This window comes from Carassius auratus, chromosome 13 (assembly GCF_003368295.1).
Source record: "Carassius auratus strain Wakin chromosome 13, ASM336829v1, whole genome shotgun sequence".
NCBI lineage: Eukaryota > Metazoa > Chordata > Actinopteri > Cypriniformes > Cyprinidae > Carassius > Carassius auratus.
The window spans coordinates 22034340-22051771 of record NC_039255.1 but is presented as its reverse complement, the minus strand read 5'-3'; the positions used below and the strand labels follow the sequence as shown (position 1 = coordinate 22051771).

Genomic DNA, 17432 nt, shown 5'->3' with positions numbered 1-17432 from the left:
CTAAGCTCTTTCATGCTCCGGCCTTATCTCCCCTTTACGTCATTTCTGCAAGCCCTTGACTTGCTTTTTGCCGACAGTTTAATCCCAAGTTGGGCTCTGAGAAATGCTGAGTACAGCTTTTCAATCTAAGTGTAACATGGCACTTAAGAAACTGCATGAATCCAACAACATCTGGCTGTAAATCTTTCACGAACTCGAGGGTGAAAGTATATGCTGTTTTAAACGGCCCACATCGCTACTGGACACAAACTAGCTTAATAACATTAATAGACTCACACAACTCGGCAGACATAAAGTATCGCTAACAAAAATGTATGTGTTTTGGTGCAAAGCCCAACACACGAAATGCGGGGAAATAAATATAAAAAAGGTAGACAAAAAATATAAGAATTATTTACCATGAATCTTTTTTTTTTTTTAATGGCCATGTCGTAGTAATTTGTTCGATTGTTTTAGTTCGGTCATAGTCACATTGTAGTAAGTGTTCCCTTGTGTTTGTTCAATCATGGCTATGTTGTACAACTTTGTTTCCTTGTGTTAAATTAACATTAATATTTATGCATTCGGCAAAGCCTCTTACACTGCATTCAAGGTACACATGATGTACCTAAAACCAAAAAAACTAATTAATAAGCCATGGGAACGAATTCTTCATTTGTGTGCGCAATGTCTTGATTTTCGCCCAGATGTCAGGCGAGAATTTGTATGTTAACATTCTTGCAGTAGCAACATTTAAATACAATATACTACATGGATATTTTAATCATTTTATTACCATGGTACAAATCAAAAATACCATGCTATTCCCATCTGACACCACCACTGCACTCATGAGAGCGGAGTAAGTGACTCGTAAGAGCTAAATATATGTCCATGTTGTAGTAATTAATTCCCTCATCTTAGTTAAATCGTGGCTACATTGTAGGCTACTGATCTGTTCCCTCATTTTAATTTAGTTAGTGTAAGTTGTGGCCATGATTTGCGTAAAAAGAGGAAACAAATTAATACAATGTGACCACAATGTACCTATGGAACAAAATGAATATGTCAAAGGAACAAATTCCTAATTCATTGACACGATACCTTATTTTTGTCCTTTGCATGACATGAGTGGGGCTGTATTCTTTGGAGACACTGTATCATGGTATTCTTTGAGTTGTATGAAAACGCCATACTACAAGAATATTTTAATCATTGAGTACCATGGTGAGAAGAGTATGTAAACATGCTATGTGAATATTAAATCATTTAGTACCTTGGCATTACCATCTGATACCACCTCTGTAATTCTCATAGAGCTTAACATCCTCATACACCCTTGAAAACCAACTCTATCCCCTCCAGCATTGTCAGGCTTCATAAATTAAAGACAACACAACCTCCAGTTACACAGGCGGACATCTACACCCAGACACCTGCTCTGGCCCCACTATCCACTCCCACAAGACTTTGATGAAGACTCCTGAAGTGAACAGACCTGAGCATGCCTCGCGGTTCTCAACACTTGCCCTGAAGAGGAGAAACCCACGGTGTAGTTCCTGTAAAGAGGAGCTCATGCGATGTCTTTCGAGTGCCTGACCCTGTGTAGACTTGCCTTGACTTGCTCAGAAATGCTGAAGGTATAAGAGCTCTAGTAAAGCTCTGGAATGTTCTGTGGCAGATAAGGCTTCCCTTCCTTGATGTGGCACAGTTCTGCGTGTTTCACAAGAGAAGAGCCAAGCGCTGAGAAGATAATTGGGCTTGGAAAAAAAAACATGGAAGAGTGAGTCATTTCAAGAGAACAACATGTTAAGAGAAGTATATACATAAACGCTTTGCCTTCACACTCCATTGCACCTATATCATGCCATCACATGTCAAGCAAGTTTAGGTTCACTGCATACCGTCACATTAACTCAAAATTCTCAAGAATAGCTTGAGAAATTCTTAACACCCACAACTGGGGCCTTATGATGACAATATTGCTGTTAAAAGCACATAACTTTAACTGATGCTTAATTAGATTTGTACTTATTTTTTTCTGTAGAGAGTTACTAGTAGTGGATGTTGCTGCAGAGCGACAGGAAGCCCATTTAGTCATGACTATATTACAAATTAAAATCTGCATGTATGTATTTTCACATCAATGAACGCTTTTAGTCTTCTTGTGAATGATTAATCCATGCATGTGTTTTTGACCTTGTAATTTTTTTAATTATAATCATTTTCTGGGTAAAGGACAGATTTCTCTCTGGCGATGTATGCTGTTCTCTAATCGTGTCTGTTAAAAAAATAATAATTCCCCATTTCATACAAATGACAATCACCAAATGAGGTATAAAACCAAGTTTCAGCCTCCCTTTTTTGATAGCTAGTTGGTTTCACTTATACATGTCACAATCAGAAAGAACATATCTGTCAGTTTCTGTTTCATTGTGACTGTTCATTTAATCTTTATCTTATTAGTAAATTCGATGATAAGGACCTGTTTATTGCAATTAAACTGAAATCACTGAACCTAAACACAGCAGCCTGAAAGTTACATAAATTTAAATTATAATTATTAAATGTTAGACCTTAGAACACGTTAACATTTAGCCATTCTTCCTAACATGTTTCTTCTTGAAGACATTGCTCAGTCTGAATCCAGTTTATCTTCCCCTTCTGATTAATATAGCAAGGCCCCTTTCTCCTTTCTTTGTTTTGTAATCTTCTCTATGAGTTGCAATCCCAATGTAGAAAAGCAGATTTGAATGAATAGACGCCACTGTGTTGGGTATTAGGAGGCAGAGACGTTGGCAATTGCCAAGTGAACACTGAAGCAGTTACTTATAAGGAAGGCTAAATGGTGTGCTTGTGCATGTGTGTCTGTGTGTATTTATGCATATGGCTGAGTGTTGATTGGGGCAGTCGTGGCCTAATGGTTAGAGTGTTGGACTTGCAATCCAAGGGTTGCAAGCTCGATTCTCAGGCTGGCAGGAATTGTAGGGGGGGGGATGCACAGCACTCTCTCCACCTTCAATACCATGACTGAGGTGCCCTTGAGCAAGGCACTGAACCCCCAACTGTTCCCTGGGTGCCGCAGCATAAATGGCTGCCCACTGCTGTGTGTGTGTTCACGGTGTGTGTGTGTGTTCACTGCTGTGTGTGTGCACTTTGGATGGGTTAAAAGCAGAGCACAAATTCTGAGTATGGGTCACCATACTTGGCTAAATGTCACGTCACTTTCCTGTTTGTGTGTGAATGTTTGCATTTATTTATGAGTCAATAATTTCAAGTTAATTATGCATTCTGGAAACACATTGTGGTCAGTTTAAAGGAATAGTTTAAATGAAAATGATTTAATTACACTCATGTTTGCTCCAAACCAGGGATGCTTTTCCCAAAAGCACAGTTGGGCAACTATGGTGGCAAGTTCCATTATTACCAAAATAGTTTTACAATTTGGTGTTTCCCAAATCCATTGTTCCAACTTAAATTTGCAAACAGTATCGCAAAGTTGTGTGGTTGGAAGTACAGCTCTTAGAAGCAGTTTGTCACACACAATGTGTGACAAAATTCTACATTTTTGGGAAACAATCATGGCTTGCTATAAGTTTCTTCAACATGGCATCATAGGGTACATTGATGTTCGGAAAACTCACCCCTGTATCATGCTCCTGGAGAACACAAAAACAGATATTTTAAGTATGTTTCAAGTATTTTTGTCCATGCAATTAAAGTCAGTGCTGTACAAAACGACACTGGGCTCCACTTACTTTCATTGCATGGACAATAAAATTCATGTTTTGCTTTGAGGCCTGATTAAGGAGCCTGTTGCTTTATTCTTAAACTGACCCCAGAGTTTCCACTCTCTCCCACCTGCAGCTTCTCTGGGTTTGGTCCAGAGACAGGTGGCCAGTGGGAGAGAGAGAGCCAGGCAGCCAAGCATAGCAAAGCAGGCCATCAGATACTACCATGCATTCAGTGAGCACAAGCAGGCCTAGCATCCACTGCACGTGTTCCCACAAACCTGCTGCTTCTTATGCCACTTCTGACATATCGCTAGATGAGCCTGTCTCGGCTGATGTTACACTTGATTGCTTGTGCACAGCATGCATAAAGCATACACACTTCAGTCACATGTGCATAACCTGTTACAAGGAGCTATGGATCTAATACAATGAGATGTTTTATTATCTCCATATCCATTCCGTTTAATTTCAATCAAGCTAAATTGTATTCTACTTCAGTTGATTTATATACAGCAATAATGGGATCTCAATCGCCACAGGGGCATTTGATTGCCAAAGCTTCTAAATGCTTTACTCTTCATAAAACATTTTAGGCAGACTTTCTGCAAAGCTTGCAGCGGGTCGGCCTCGCCGAATCAATCTGATAAAGAAATTAAGTGGATTGCACTCCATAACTAATGTTCAAATCCTTTTAACAGAGATGGATCGATTTAACCATTTGTTTTATTTTATTTATTACATTAATGGCATAAAATTACAAGCAATGCTCAGTCTATACCTACTGTATGCCCGGCCTGTACATTTAGTAAATTTTTCTGCAAGTTGCATTGAGAACAACTCTTTCCCCACGATATTCAGATTAGTGTGGACCTATATGTTTTTTTATGGTTTCATTAATAATTATAAAACTTGGTATCCTGAATATGTGGTGTTTTAACCATCATTGATTCAACATTGATTCTACAATTTGTTGCAGTGTCAAAAATGTTTTTATTTTATTTTTTATTATAATTAATGGACAATATTGGGTTATCGATTTTCAAGAACGTTATCAAAGCACCATAACAATTTATGTTCAGTACTTCAACCCATAATAAATGTGATAGGCATTCGAAAATAATATTAGATATATAACATTTTAAATAGATTTTTGTTCCCTAATATTTTAAAAAGTTGGTTAAATTTGTCACTTTCTATGGCATTTCTGCCACAAGCTCTGGTTAATTTCTGACCCTGATGTGTAGTGTGAGACGTGAGTGAGTCTGGCCGGGAATGCAGCGAGTGACGCATTGCGGGTACGAATGGACCAATCAGAAGCCGCCTCTCCTGGCCATAACGTACAGTACTGCTACTGCCGCATTACACTTTAGCAGAATGTATGAGTCCGCCGGTTAGTTAGTTCCTCTCAAAACAGGTCCACCTCGCTGCATATGGCACTTTTTCGCGATTTGAACACGTCGCTATCGTAAAAAAAAACCCACGCAACTTTGTACTGCACGCTAACATATCACAATAATGGCATTTTGACGCTGGTTTCTGATGGGGAAGGAAGTATATTGGCGGATGGGTAGAAACCAGGGGGAGGGGTTTATAAGCGACCATTAAAGGCGCGTCAAGCTCCGTATGATTGCATCCTGCTTGTTTGCCAGCTGCGGACTGTTGTTTTGTGTGGAGATACATCTGTTAAAACAGCGCGATGGTGAGTACAAACTGTTATATGTTACCGTCACTGCTTATTTTGTACAAAATGCTGTTATTATAGGCAGCATATCTAAAATAATGCGGGCTACAGTCAGCACACAGTTCCTTGATACTGAATGTTTGTATGCAAGTTAATTTTCTTTTAATGTACGGGAGTGATATGGCTTAATAGCAGGTATTATTCTGCCTTTAGTTTCATATACCGTTAACAGTTATGCGCAGACGTATATAAACGTCTGTTCACGAAGTTAAATATGCAGTTCTTTCAATATCATGAAATAAGCAACAGCTTGGAAAAGCGTGATAACGAACAGTTTCACAGGCGCGTCTGCTGCAAATATGGCGCAATTCTCTCCCACGAGCTCATGTTTGAATATTTGCTTTTTATCTAACACGTAATAGTTAAGTTATATGGAAAGCATTTGACCCCTGTGGTCTTGTAATTAAAAAGTGTTTACATGAATAAAGCAGTATAAAGACATTTACGAGCAGCGGAGCAGGATTGCGCCACCTTCTGCAGTTAACGTTAGTGTTAAATAGAGAGTTCACCCCAGAATTAAAACCGTCTTTATTGACTCCCATGCTATTGCAAATCCATACGACTGATAGGCTTTCTAACCTGAAATACCAAGAGATGTTAGAGACTGACCGTCTCAGTCGACATTTACTTTAACATAGTATTTCTTTTTTTACAAAATGAAAGTGAATGGTGACTGAGACTCAGTCTAATTTGGGGTTGAATTATTCCTTCAATCAGGTCTTTTATGATGTCTATGTTTTGAACTATAATAGACACGTTGCCAGCTGTATTAAAGTTTGATGGTGGATCAGTATAGGCTTATTATATAGTTATTAGATGATCTTCTCTCTTTCTCGTCTGCAGGCTGACCAGTTGACAGAAGAGCAGATTGCCGGTAAGACATCCCCGTCCTGTCCGGTGGCACATGGCCGTGCGGTGGATTCCCATGGTTCCCCCCCCCCCCCCCCAACTCTCCGTGGATTTATCTTATTTCCTTTTATGGCGAGCCTTGAGACTCGGTTGGGACCCATTCCCCAAACGAATGTACCGCTTGTTGTGATGGGAAGCCTATAACTCCAGTGTTTAAGACCAGTTGAGCGAGATACTCCCAGGGCTAGGTGTATTATTCGAGGAACACACCCTCTTCTCTGTTGGAGAGCGGTCGTAACTGCAGGCACTGAGGATCAAGGGTGTGTCCCCTGCTGGACTGAACGTCTCGACGGCTTTGACGTGAAGTTACGGTTTCACCAGCCGCTGGTTGAGTCCTTTACGACCTGATGTTGCAGGTTCTAGTATCGGGATGGACTTGTACCGGTCCTGTGGGTGGCACATGATGTTCTTACTGTCATTTGAACACATTTCCAGTGTGTTTTGGCTTAGTTAGGTGACTTTAATAGCCAAGTGTTTCTTTTTTGGTGCATTTGTGAATGTTCTTTTCACTTTATATCCAATGTAAGCTAGAATTCTGCTTGTATATGACTGTTATCTAATTATTATTTAATTTTAGATGACTCTGGGATCCTGCATGTTTCATCTGAGCGCTTTGGTAGAAAATGGATGTGAAACCCTGTCACTTTCACCGGTGTTTTTTTTTAAACTTGTGTTTTAATCGTGGTTGTGCGACTTACAGTTGAAAGCCTCAGACAGAAGTCGGTGATGTCATTGTGGTCGGTCACCACAGTGACGATGAGGTCATGGTGGTTTGTCCATCGAGACCTAGTCACCGAAGTGTGTTTCCCTGGAGAGTGTGAGGTCACGGCAGTGTTTCCATACTGCTCTGAAGTCTAGATCCTGTATCTGCTCAATAAGGTAACAGCATTGGGTCTCGATACGGTTTAGTGTGTCTCCATAGGGACCGAGTGAGGTCATTGTGCTGGCTCTCCATAGAAACCGTGCCTCAGAGTTGATGGTTTGCATAGAAGCAGGGTAAGGTTTCGTTTGCGTGGTGACAATCTGCCGTAGCAGCCAGTTGCATTTTACATAGACGTCACATTTCTCTTGTTGATGTCTGGGACTTTTATTTATTTTTTAAATTCTTTTCTAGTTTGGGTGCCGCACATGTTCTTCCTGTTTGTGCCTTGTCTAAAAACCGATGATTACAGACTGTTGTAGCAATGCAGGATGCATATGCAGAGTTTTTATTTGTTTTGCAATGTGGTGTTCATTATGAGTACAGGCAAGCTGCTGTCTAAAATATTCACAACTTGGTTAATTCTTGATGGTTGTGTCTCTGAACCTACATTTTAAAATCAATATGAAACTTGATTTTCCACAGATGTTACTTTCAAAATTAGAAATTTTTCCAAGTGCAACATGAAATACAGTGAAGGAGAATATATAATGTTATTTATTAGGAATTGGTCGGATTGTGAAAGTGGCCATTTATTTACTGGAATGAAGCTTGATGGCTTAATGATGTCAGCCAAAAGGCGAAACCTACACTTTTTTTTTTTTTTTTTTTTTTTTTTTTTTTACATTTTCTTTTCTCTTTAGAATAACAGGTTCTGATGAATCATTCATTAAGACCAGGAACATTTTCTTAATCTAAACAAGGTCAATATGTTTCATGTTGACTTTAAATGCTCTATGGCATCGTGCTTCTTTTGCATCAATATCTGAAAGAGTTTGTTGTGGAAGTGAATGTGTAAAGAAGGGCATCCCTTCTTCGGAACTGGCCCCACTGGTTCCTCCGTGTGTCTTGTTTTCAGTGGTTGTTTGTCTTTGGGAGATTCTGTTAATAATAATAATGAAAGTTCCTGTTTCATTTATCTGTCACCCCTCGCAGAATTCAAAGAGGCTTTCTCACTCTTTGACAAGGACGGCGATGGCACCATCACGACCAAAGAGCTGGGGACGGTCATGCGCTCGCTCGGACAGAATCCAACAGAGGCGGAGCTGCAGGACATGATCAATGAAGTGGATGCTGATGGTGAGGACGACCGCATGCATTCTTAACACGAGTGTTGAATGTTAAAAGTTCGTCTGAATACGTATGCTTTCTGCATAGGAAATGGGACGATAGACTTCCCAGAGTTCCTGACCATGATGGCAAGGAAGATGAAGGACACGGACAGCGAGGAGGAGATCAGAGAAGCGTTCCGTGTCTTTGATAAGGTAAAGCTCGTCCCGTTCCAGAATAAGACCCTAGTGCCACACAAAGTCACGTGCAGTCGTTGACCTGGATATCCTGTGCTTTAGGATGGGAACGGTTACATCAGTGCAGCTGAACTGCGTCACGTCATGACGAACCTCGGAGAGAAGTTGACCGATGAAGAGGTTGATGAGATGATCAGAGAAGCAGACATTGACGGAGACGGACAGGTTAACTACGAAGGTGAGTTTTAATGTGAAGTTGACTTTAACTTGTTTGTTATTACACCGTGTCCTCGATAAAAGTGAGACCGCACGGTCACAGCTTATCAGAACGTGGTTTGTTTAATTGGGATTATAGCCATCTTTCAGAAACTGACTAACATTTTCTGTCTTCACAGAATTTGTACAGATGATGACGGCGAAATGAAGGCCTTGTACAGATCCTTTCTCCTCTATAAATTTTTTTTGCCTTTTTTCTGTCTAATTTATCTGTAAAACGTTAAGTCCCCTTCCTCTTCCCAGTTGTCCAAAGGAACTGCATGTAAACTGCATAGGATCTTCAGTCCTCATGTCCCTTTCTTTTGCTGTCATCGTGTTTTTTGGAGTGGCGGTGCGGTTACACGATCAGGTGCTTGTTGCCGCGAAGAGGGGGTTGTGACATGCAAAAAAACCACGCGTCACGTCTGTCTGCCCCCCCTCATGCGTAGCAAGAGTGGAGACCTGCCGGCTGGTTGTCTCTTGGCAGCAGCGCTGGCATGGCATCAATGTAGAGGAGTAACTCTGCATGGACTATGGACAAAGTATATAATATATATATGAAATTTCTCAGCCTTGCACTACTGCAAAAAAAAAAAAAAATGGAAAAGAAAATGACACTGGTCTACCTACAAGACACTGGTGTATCTACATAAACTCTTTTTGTATCTGCTGTTCTATACCAAGAACTTGTTTGAATCTTACAATGCTTTTTAATGTTTTATTCATATTAGTTTTCTTTTTCTTTCTGTACTTTTTCTTTTTTAAACCGCTTAATGGCATTTTCATGCCTCAGATAGTCCATTCCAAGTTGTATATTTGTTTTCCAATAAAATTTACTATTTACGCATATTGAAAAGTTTCTTTTGTTTGTGAAGCATCTTTTAGCCCTCTAATTAAAAACTTGTTTAAAAAAAAAATTATGCATCCCAGAGCTGATTTTTAATTAACCGAGATGTTTACGATATTTATTGTAATGGTTGAAATGATTGGTTTTGTAAATCCCTATTCAATGAGTCTCTGAGTCAGCTGGATGATTGTGTATTCACAGGATAGGATTGGGACAAGGCCTTCATTTAAAAAAAAAAAAAAAAAAAACTTATTAAAGTACTCCTGAATGACAATTGTTGTAAAAGTCATTTTTCCATTGAGTTTACATCTGTGCTATTCAAAAGTTTAGCTATGTTTGGAAAACCTAGTATTGCACAATATTAGCCAAGTTATTCGACGCCTATAAAGAAACATGCATGCATCAATCAACATTAGGTATAAAAACTTCTAGACTACCACTAAAGGAACTTTTTTTGGGCAATCCAGAACAAAAGTATGAAGTATATCTTTTTTTTTTTTTTTTTTCATGAGCTCATTACAATAACATGAGTAAGCCGTGAAGCGTGGCTTGGTTATTCACAGTATGTCAGTGTTGAAGTGCACTGGTACGAGAGACGGCTCTGACAAACCGTGAACACTGGGCTCTTCAGCTGCGTGTTGGATGCATGTGTTCCTGGTCGCCTAACAACAGAGCAGAACATTCTGCCTTAAACTCCCAGAGAGAGCTGCCTTCTCTGCTCCTATTCATGTGTGACAAACCCTTACAAACTCATGCGTCACACACCTCTCGCATATAACAATTAGAAAAACAATACAACTATTTTATATCGTTTCAGCAACCTAGATTTGATAGATCCCGTTCAAAGTTTAGGTGATTTATTGGAGCTGTTTAACTCTGCTATTTAATTAATGATTCTTTATCAAAAATTGAATCAGACACATGTATACAGTACATACCCTATATGAGTAACATAAGTGTAGATAACAGCTCAGATAATTTAGTTGTGAAAAAAAAAAATAAGATGTCAAGTTTAGATTGAATTTTGAGAGTTTTGATTAGATGATCTGACGTACAAACTAATCAATTGTTATTAGTAGTATTTTTTTTTTACAATATGTAAATAATGGATAAGAGAGCAAAGAAATAGCAGGAACTTGTGTATCCAGTGATTAATATTTAAATAGCAGGAGTCTCTAAGCAACGCCTCTTGTCCTCAAGGTGTCTGTTACAGAAGACAAACTGGAACGACAGAAGTATGACCACAGGAAGAGAGAAAACATTACCCAAAGGAAAATGTATAGATGGGGTAAGTTTTCACATTTACTACATCGGAAGAAGGACAATATTTCTGCAGGGATCTTCTTCAGTCCTGCAGAGTTTCAGGGGTTTAGCTCCAACGCTGATCAAACATTTTTTATATTTTCATCTATTAATCAATACTTTTATTCGACAAGGTTGCATTAAATTGATCAAAAGTGACAGTTAAGACCTTTATAATTCAACAAACGATTTTTATTCTTTAAAACCTAAAATAATCAAAGTCTTCTGAACAATTTTTTTTTTTTTTATCATTATTATTCTTTTTTCCTGAAGCAGAAAGAAAGGTACACTGACAGAAGTGGCTGGTGGAGAAACACTATTAAGGTAGGTGATATTTCACAAAAAGATTTACAGCAAAGAGTTAAAAGCAACAAGAACATTTATGGCAAACACAACATAAAGTGTATTTTGGTGTACAAGTGACCTCTGTCTCACAAATGAGTCCTGTTTCCCATCACAAATGAAAGCAGGATGTATTTATTTAAGTTCTCATATTAATATATTAACTGTCTGCATAAGCAGCACTACATAACCACAGCTGCAAGTAGAGCCCATTTTTTTGTACCGAAAAAAAAAATGCATTATAAGCCTACTAATAAACACAATGATGTTTTCAGTCCAGCAGTTCTTTACACTTAGGACTCTATTCCATGCCATTTGGATGTAAATGTGGATGTCAGTGTAACTTTAGGAATCATGTGAGGTGTGAATCCAGCATAAAAGAGGTCTCCTCATTCTACCAACAGGACTATCCCATTCCTGGCAGTTACCACATTCGGGACTTCATAGAGGAGACAGAACTTAACCCTGTGCCTAGGACGTATGGCTTCAAAGGCCCCAAGCGAAACACCCTGATGTCGATTGTACATCGAGGGGACGTGCTATTGCCCGGGGCATATAACTTCACCGACTCAACCAGTGAGATTCTGCAGCGCCAGGCAACGTACTCTTTCAAAAGCTGCCCCAGACCTGACATCCACACTTTGGGCCTTAGGGATAAGGTCAGTCAGTCACCCAAATCAGGGATGCCCCGGTCTGTACCCTGAGCCTCCCCTGACGATGCAGTCCGTTGATGGGTCCATCTGTCCTCGGTAGATTTAGCATTTCATTTATAGGCCAGTTGTTCACACAAAATGTATTGCAGGGATCCGAATGAACACAGTGCAGTGGAGAGATATCAAAAGGGAAAAAGATTCCACTGGGTCTTAAGATGCATGTCACAGAAGAATTGCAGTGAGCTGAACGCAATGAACACAGAATGCTTTTTTTGCCATTAAAAAACAGTTTAAATGTGGCCAGGTGGTCAAAGAGACAGTCTAGCACATGCTGACATAGGAAAACAGAGGCAAAATATTTATCTGATAATCAGTGGCTGGAGATCTTGCTGAGTATGTGAATGGGTGTCTCAAAACAATTGGCTGATGTAGTGTTTGTGTGTGTTTAACGCAGGATATTAACCTCTCACCCGGTCAGTATGATGTTACGGAGAAGCCTGTCCCCAAATCACCTTGCAAGTGAGTAGAGCTCACACTCAGCATGCTTTCACACACTCCTAGTCAGAGAACATCACACACTGGAGCGCTGCGATCTTCTTAATCTCAGGCAGACCTCAACAGTACGGATGGGCCACTGGCTTTGCATTTGTCACTCAAATACAGGTTTTATGGAGACTTAACATTTGGCTTTCTGTGACATACTTACCTGAACACTATATATATATATATATATATATATATATATATATATATATATATATATATATATATATATATATATAAATGAAAAAGTAAAGTTCAATAATTATTTTATCTGTTGTGGACAACTAATGAATTGAACATCGAAGTATCTAGCCAAGACATCCCAAGTTTACTCAATTTAATTGTACTTAAAGGTCTAAAGTAAAAAAAAAAGTTGAACACTTTTTCTTAGATTTGGAAATTTGCTGACGAAATGAAGAAGTAGTGGAGACTTCCCCGCTAAAAAAGAAGAAATGAGAGGAATATTATTATGTAATAATGACCCGTGAAATATGTTTGCTCAAAATGCAACTGAAAGGAGTAAAGTATGACTACTTCTTAAAAAAACCCAATTGAGTAAATGTCGAAGTATTCCATTTCAGCAGTGCACAAGTTCCACAAAATAGTATGAAATACAGTTACCCGAGTATGTCAGACCCTTCTGAATTATAGAAGGTCATAAAGAAGGCAGGACAGTGCTAAAAGTGCTTTCAATTTTCATGTCAACTATCAGTTTTACCATGCACAAATGAGAATAAATATAAATAAACTAATTAATAGAATGCATTATTTTTGTGTTTGAGCCAATCAAATATTAGCAGCCTGACCTATTGTTGAGGCCTGTAGTATTTCACCTGTGTCTGTTGACTCTTTCTACTCCGTTTTATTGTGTTCTCTTATGACACCGGTCTCTTATTGCAGGCATGTGATGTTCCGATCGGCCGTACAGAGGGTCAGCTTTCTCCCGGTAAGCGTCCGGTTTCATCATAAAGATCTCAACCTAACCTATTATGTGTATATTAAATGCTTTGCCTGTTTTAGTGCAGCATGTTTTCAAAAGCATCTAGATTCCTGCGAGCGAGTGAGTTTCACTGCTGTGCGTCAGTGTTGCGCCTCAGTGGTGTGTTGGCTGGTTATTCGAGCTGTGCTGGCAGCTGTCTAGTGTTGACTGAACAGTGAGGATGCTAAATCATCCTCTGGGTCTCATTAGAGCCAACATTAGGGCTTTGTGTGGCTTTAAGAGGGTGTCATTTCATGTAGGACAAGTGTTTTGTCAAAGGTTAAGTAGCTAAGAAGCCTCAAGCTTATTCTTAAGATGACAGATCAGCAGCAAACAGCCAAATTTCTCTTATACTTATTGGTGGAATACAAACGAGACAGATAATAAAACACTAGATTTCATACACTTGGTTTTTACTAGGCATCATACATCATGCTGTTCATGTGATATCACAATAATACAATCGAAGATGATCTTTCTTTATTCAACAGTTAAAAAAGGGTTATTATTGAGTGACTAGCATTTTAGACACAAATTAATTCCTTAGTCTTTTTTGTTCTTCCAATAAAAATAGTTCCAAGCGAAGCCAAAGCATAATTAACCATTGTGTCCATGAATGAATCAATACTACTGCATGCATTGGTGAATGATTCAATGACTCACTCATATTTCTTTCGATCATGGATGAGTTTGGCTGTTTAAACAGTTAATTAATTAAATGACTTTTTCATAGATACAATCACCAATGAATTGGTTGGGTGAAAGATTAAACGACTCATATAAAAAAAAGTCACTTGCCGCCACCTACTGGTGCAGTGATGTAACAGAAAGAGTCACTGAAAATTCCAAACCAGTAATGCGCAGAATGAAAGTCTGTCTGCAACATACAAAAACAGACAGACGGAGTGATACAAACTGAAATGTCCCAATGCTGTTGAACTGTAATATCAGGCTCAGAACCCTCTGATAGTATTTCTTCGGAGATATAAAAATAGTCACAAGTGAGACAGTTGTTGGCGCATCGCCTATTAAGCTGCATTCAAGTTTAGATCTTATTCTTTAAAACTCAAGAGGGGACATTTGAGATTATCAGGGGAAAGGTATAAGAATTGTATTTATTTTCTCTCTCCTCCATTTAACCTCATTGATATCTAAGAGAAGCACTGAGATGTTGCAAAGACCTTATTTGTAATTTTTCGTTTCTAGGTCATTTTGACTTTCACAGATCAAACTTAAAGGCATTTGAAAATATAATAAAACATCCCATATCATATTTTTCCTTTATTGAGTTGTGAGTAGCGGGTGTTGGAGGGTGTTGAATCTGACTCTTCTGGACAGGACTCAGACCCTTAATGAAATTATAGCCCACTGCCTCTACAGACATGAGCAGTATGGCACTGCTATCCGCTCTTATCCAGGGGAATGTCCAGCTGGCTGGCCGTCCCACTGAGGAAGGGCGCAACGGCATGACGCCTCTAAAACCATCGGAAGTTGATCTCATGGGCGAGCAGGCAGAGGGAAGCAAGCTCCCCTGTGGCCAGCATTAACACCTCCGGCATGGTTCAGCCTGTTACACACACACACACACACACACACACACACAACATAGCACAGGCCAGCTGGATCAAGGCCGCTGTTGGAATCAGATTGCATGATAGCAGAGCGCTTTTGTAGCACAGGCGTCTTCTCAACTATGCTTTTGAAAGCATTTAAAAAGCATATCAGGGTTTATTCATTTAAGCCCAACTTGATCATAAATAAATAGTTTGGCCCGTGGGAGATGAAAGGAGAACATTAGCAGAATGTCCAAGCTGCTCTTTTCAATACAATGGAGGTGGATGGTGATTTAAACTGATATGGTTCAAAAAGTTCCAGAAAATATCATACAACTTTTTCCACATTATGCTTTTTGGGTGAAATACTCCATATACTGGTTAATTAAATAAAATTGTAATTACTCCTGTGTTGAATTTACTTCCACTGATGGATTTAGAAAGAGGGACCAGCACCTGGACATTACAACCCAAGGCAAAGCGCAGGCGTTGCAGTCACATCCTGCTTCAGGTCTACTGTACCACGGCTGTACAGTGTGCACTCGGTGAGCTCCGTTTCTATGCCTGTTTTACTTCAGCAAAGCCAGTGTATTGATCATCATAAATGGAAAGGGCATACTGTACATGTTTTTGAGTGAAATAAAGCTAAAAGTCTCAAAACCTTGCCATTTTGCCTTTTTTCTGACAGGGAACTCCAGGACCAGGTGTGTATGAGCCCACGTGGCACAGAGGTCAACGGCTTAGCACTGATGTCAAAGTGGACTGGGCCCATGACCTCCTTTTTCGCAACATACCATGAACTTTTTTTTTTGTCTTTGACCTTCCCATATATATTCATTTAATTAAAATTTCCCATTCTTTTGTAAGTAAAGTGTTCCCAGGTTTAGTGTTGAAATAATGTTAGCTGTTGTTTTAACATCGAAAATGTTCTGAATTTTTTATTTTTTTTTGTTACATAAACAAGATATTTGAACATTGAGACATTGCATATTATCATCGATTCAATCTGAAAAATCAAAACAAAGATGAACACTGATTCAACATTGATCCATGACGTTGCTTCACGCTTGAATAATTGTTGAAATGCTTGCTGGGTTGTCTCGCAAAAGGGTACAAATCAACCAAAACCAAAACTTTTTATTTTAAAAAAAATCTACTTTTCAAATTTAAGATTGAAATTCACTACTGGTTCACATTCAATACATTTACATAGCACTTTATTTTCTCAAGGGAAGGTCTCAATTAATATGTCTGCTATATGAACTGACCCGCCGTATGATCCACAAAGCTTTGTGATGACTCTCACACTCACATAACTCATTCAGCCAAAACAAAGAGGTCAGTGTCACACAACAAAACAGCTGTTTACAACGCTATCACACCAATAGCTAGATTAACTCCATCAGTAAAATGCATGCATCTCGTGCCTACGGCTGAACCACTGCCGTGCTGAAATAGAGCGCTATCACACGGCTACTCGTGTGATTTTACTCATTTATATTGTTTTTTTAAAGTCGATAAGCAAGAAGAGACACCAAAACCATTGGTGTCAATTCAACAACTGCACAAAGTCAGTATAAAATTAGTATACCCGCGCCAAGGATAATAAAGTGTTATTGTGCTAAAATGGTGAACATTTCCATTCTTCCTAAAATAGACTGTGAACGAGACTAGTGTGCAGTCAGGGGACGCTGTAGGGATTCATGCAATCGCACAAGTGCTTTCTAAGGGTCATGTTCAGAGTCAATATCAGACGAGACAAAAGTGGTTGGAGGCCTTGTATCATTTTACATTGCAATGGACAGGTGCTGGTACTACATCACAGGTCTATTATATGACTCATAATACTTTAAAGAGGATGTTCTGGGTTCAGGTTTGTGAAATATGAACAGTGCAAATTATGAAAAAGCCCTCTTTTTTCCCTCCTGAGAACAACAACTGATTGAGCACACCAAATGTGAGGGTGACGACCTTGAAAAGTCATGTAGTTGTTGAGACTGATTCAGTAACAGTCAATATATATATATATATATATATATATATATATATATATATATATATAGGCCAACAATATTCAGTAATGTTAAATAACATTTTGTATCAGAATAAAAATTATTTATTTTTATAATTTTTCATAAAATTATCTTATTTCAGTATATAATTGAGACACTATTATGGTTTTTATTAATCTTTTGAATTACCTTTTTATTTATTCATAATTATAATATAATTGTAGGCAAAGTTTCAGTAATGGTGTTGTGTGTCTGTCATTTGTATTTGTGTAATTTTCCAGCCTTTGTACCTTCATCATCATCATCATCATCAAGAAAACAAAACAAACAATAAAAATAGGCTGAATCAGTGAGCAGCCAGCTGTCAGGGCTGTAACTCAGTCTGGAGACCTGACCTTCCATGACTCCAGGGTCCCG

At 38.8% G+C, this 17432-nt stretch overlaps 2 protein-coding genes across 2 annotated transcripts; both read left to right on the top strand.

The window, feature by feature from the left end:
• The first annotated feature begins 5268 nt into the window (after nucleotides 1–5268).
• Nucleotides 5269–9633, top strand: LOC113113030 (calmodulin). The gene is made up of 6 exons (XM_026279135.1): nucleotides 5269–5412; nucleotides 6298–6328; nucleotides 8219–8362; nucleotides 8441–8547; nucleotides 8632–8767; nucleotides 8925–9633. The coding sequence occupies exons 1-6, from the start codon at nucleotides 5410–5412 to the stop codon at nucleotides 8951–8953; spliced, it is 450 nt and encodes a 149-aa protein (XP_026134920.1). The 5' UTR covers nucleotides 5269–5409; the 3' UTR covers nucleotides 8954–9633.
• An 844-nt stretch (nucleotides 9634–10477) lies between these two features.
• On the top strand, nucleotides 10478–15984 carry stpg4 (sperm-tail PG-rich repeat containing 4). The gene is made up of 7 exons (XM_026279369.1): nucleotides 10478–10919; nucleotides 11207–11257; nucleotides 11680–11934; nucleotides 12383–12447; nucleotides 13372–13417; nucleotides 15444–15548; nucleotides 15692–15984. Exons 1-7 carry the CDS (start codon nucleotides 10869–10871, stop codon nucleotides 15800–15802), a joined length of 684 nt encoding a protein of 227 aa, XP_026135154.1. The 5' UTR covers nucleotides 10478–10868; the 3' UTR covers nucleotides 15803–15984.
• The last annotated feature ends 1448 nt before the right edge of the window (nucleotides 15985–17432 follow it).

Coding starts and splice junctions, on each gene's coding strand:
- LOC113113030 (XM_026279135.1), top strand. Junction 6,329..8,218: donor GACAGAAGAGCAGATTGCCG/GTAAGACATCCC, acceptor CACCCCTCGCAG/AATTCAAAGAGGCTTTCTCA. Junction 8,768..8,924: donor CGGACAGGTTAACTACGAAG/GTGAGTTTTAAT, acceptor CTGTCTTCACAG/AATTTGTACAGATGATGACG.
- stpg4 (XM_026279369.1), top strand. CDS start 10,869: ATGACCACAGGAAGAGAGAAAACATTACCCAAAGGAAAATGTATAGAT. Junction 10,920..11,206: donor AAGGAAAATGTATAGATGGG/GTAAGTTTTCAC, acceptor TTTTTCCTGAAG/CAGAAAGAAAGGTACACTGA. Junction 13,418..15,443: donor AGAGGGTCAGCTTTCTCCCG/GTAAGCGTCCGG, acceptor TGATGGATTTAG/AAAGAGGGACCAGCACCTGG.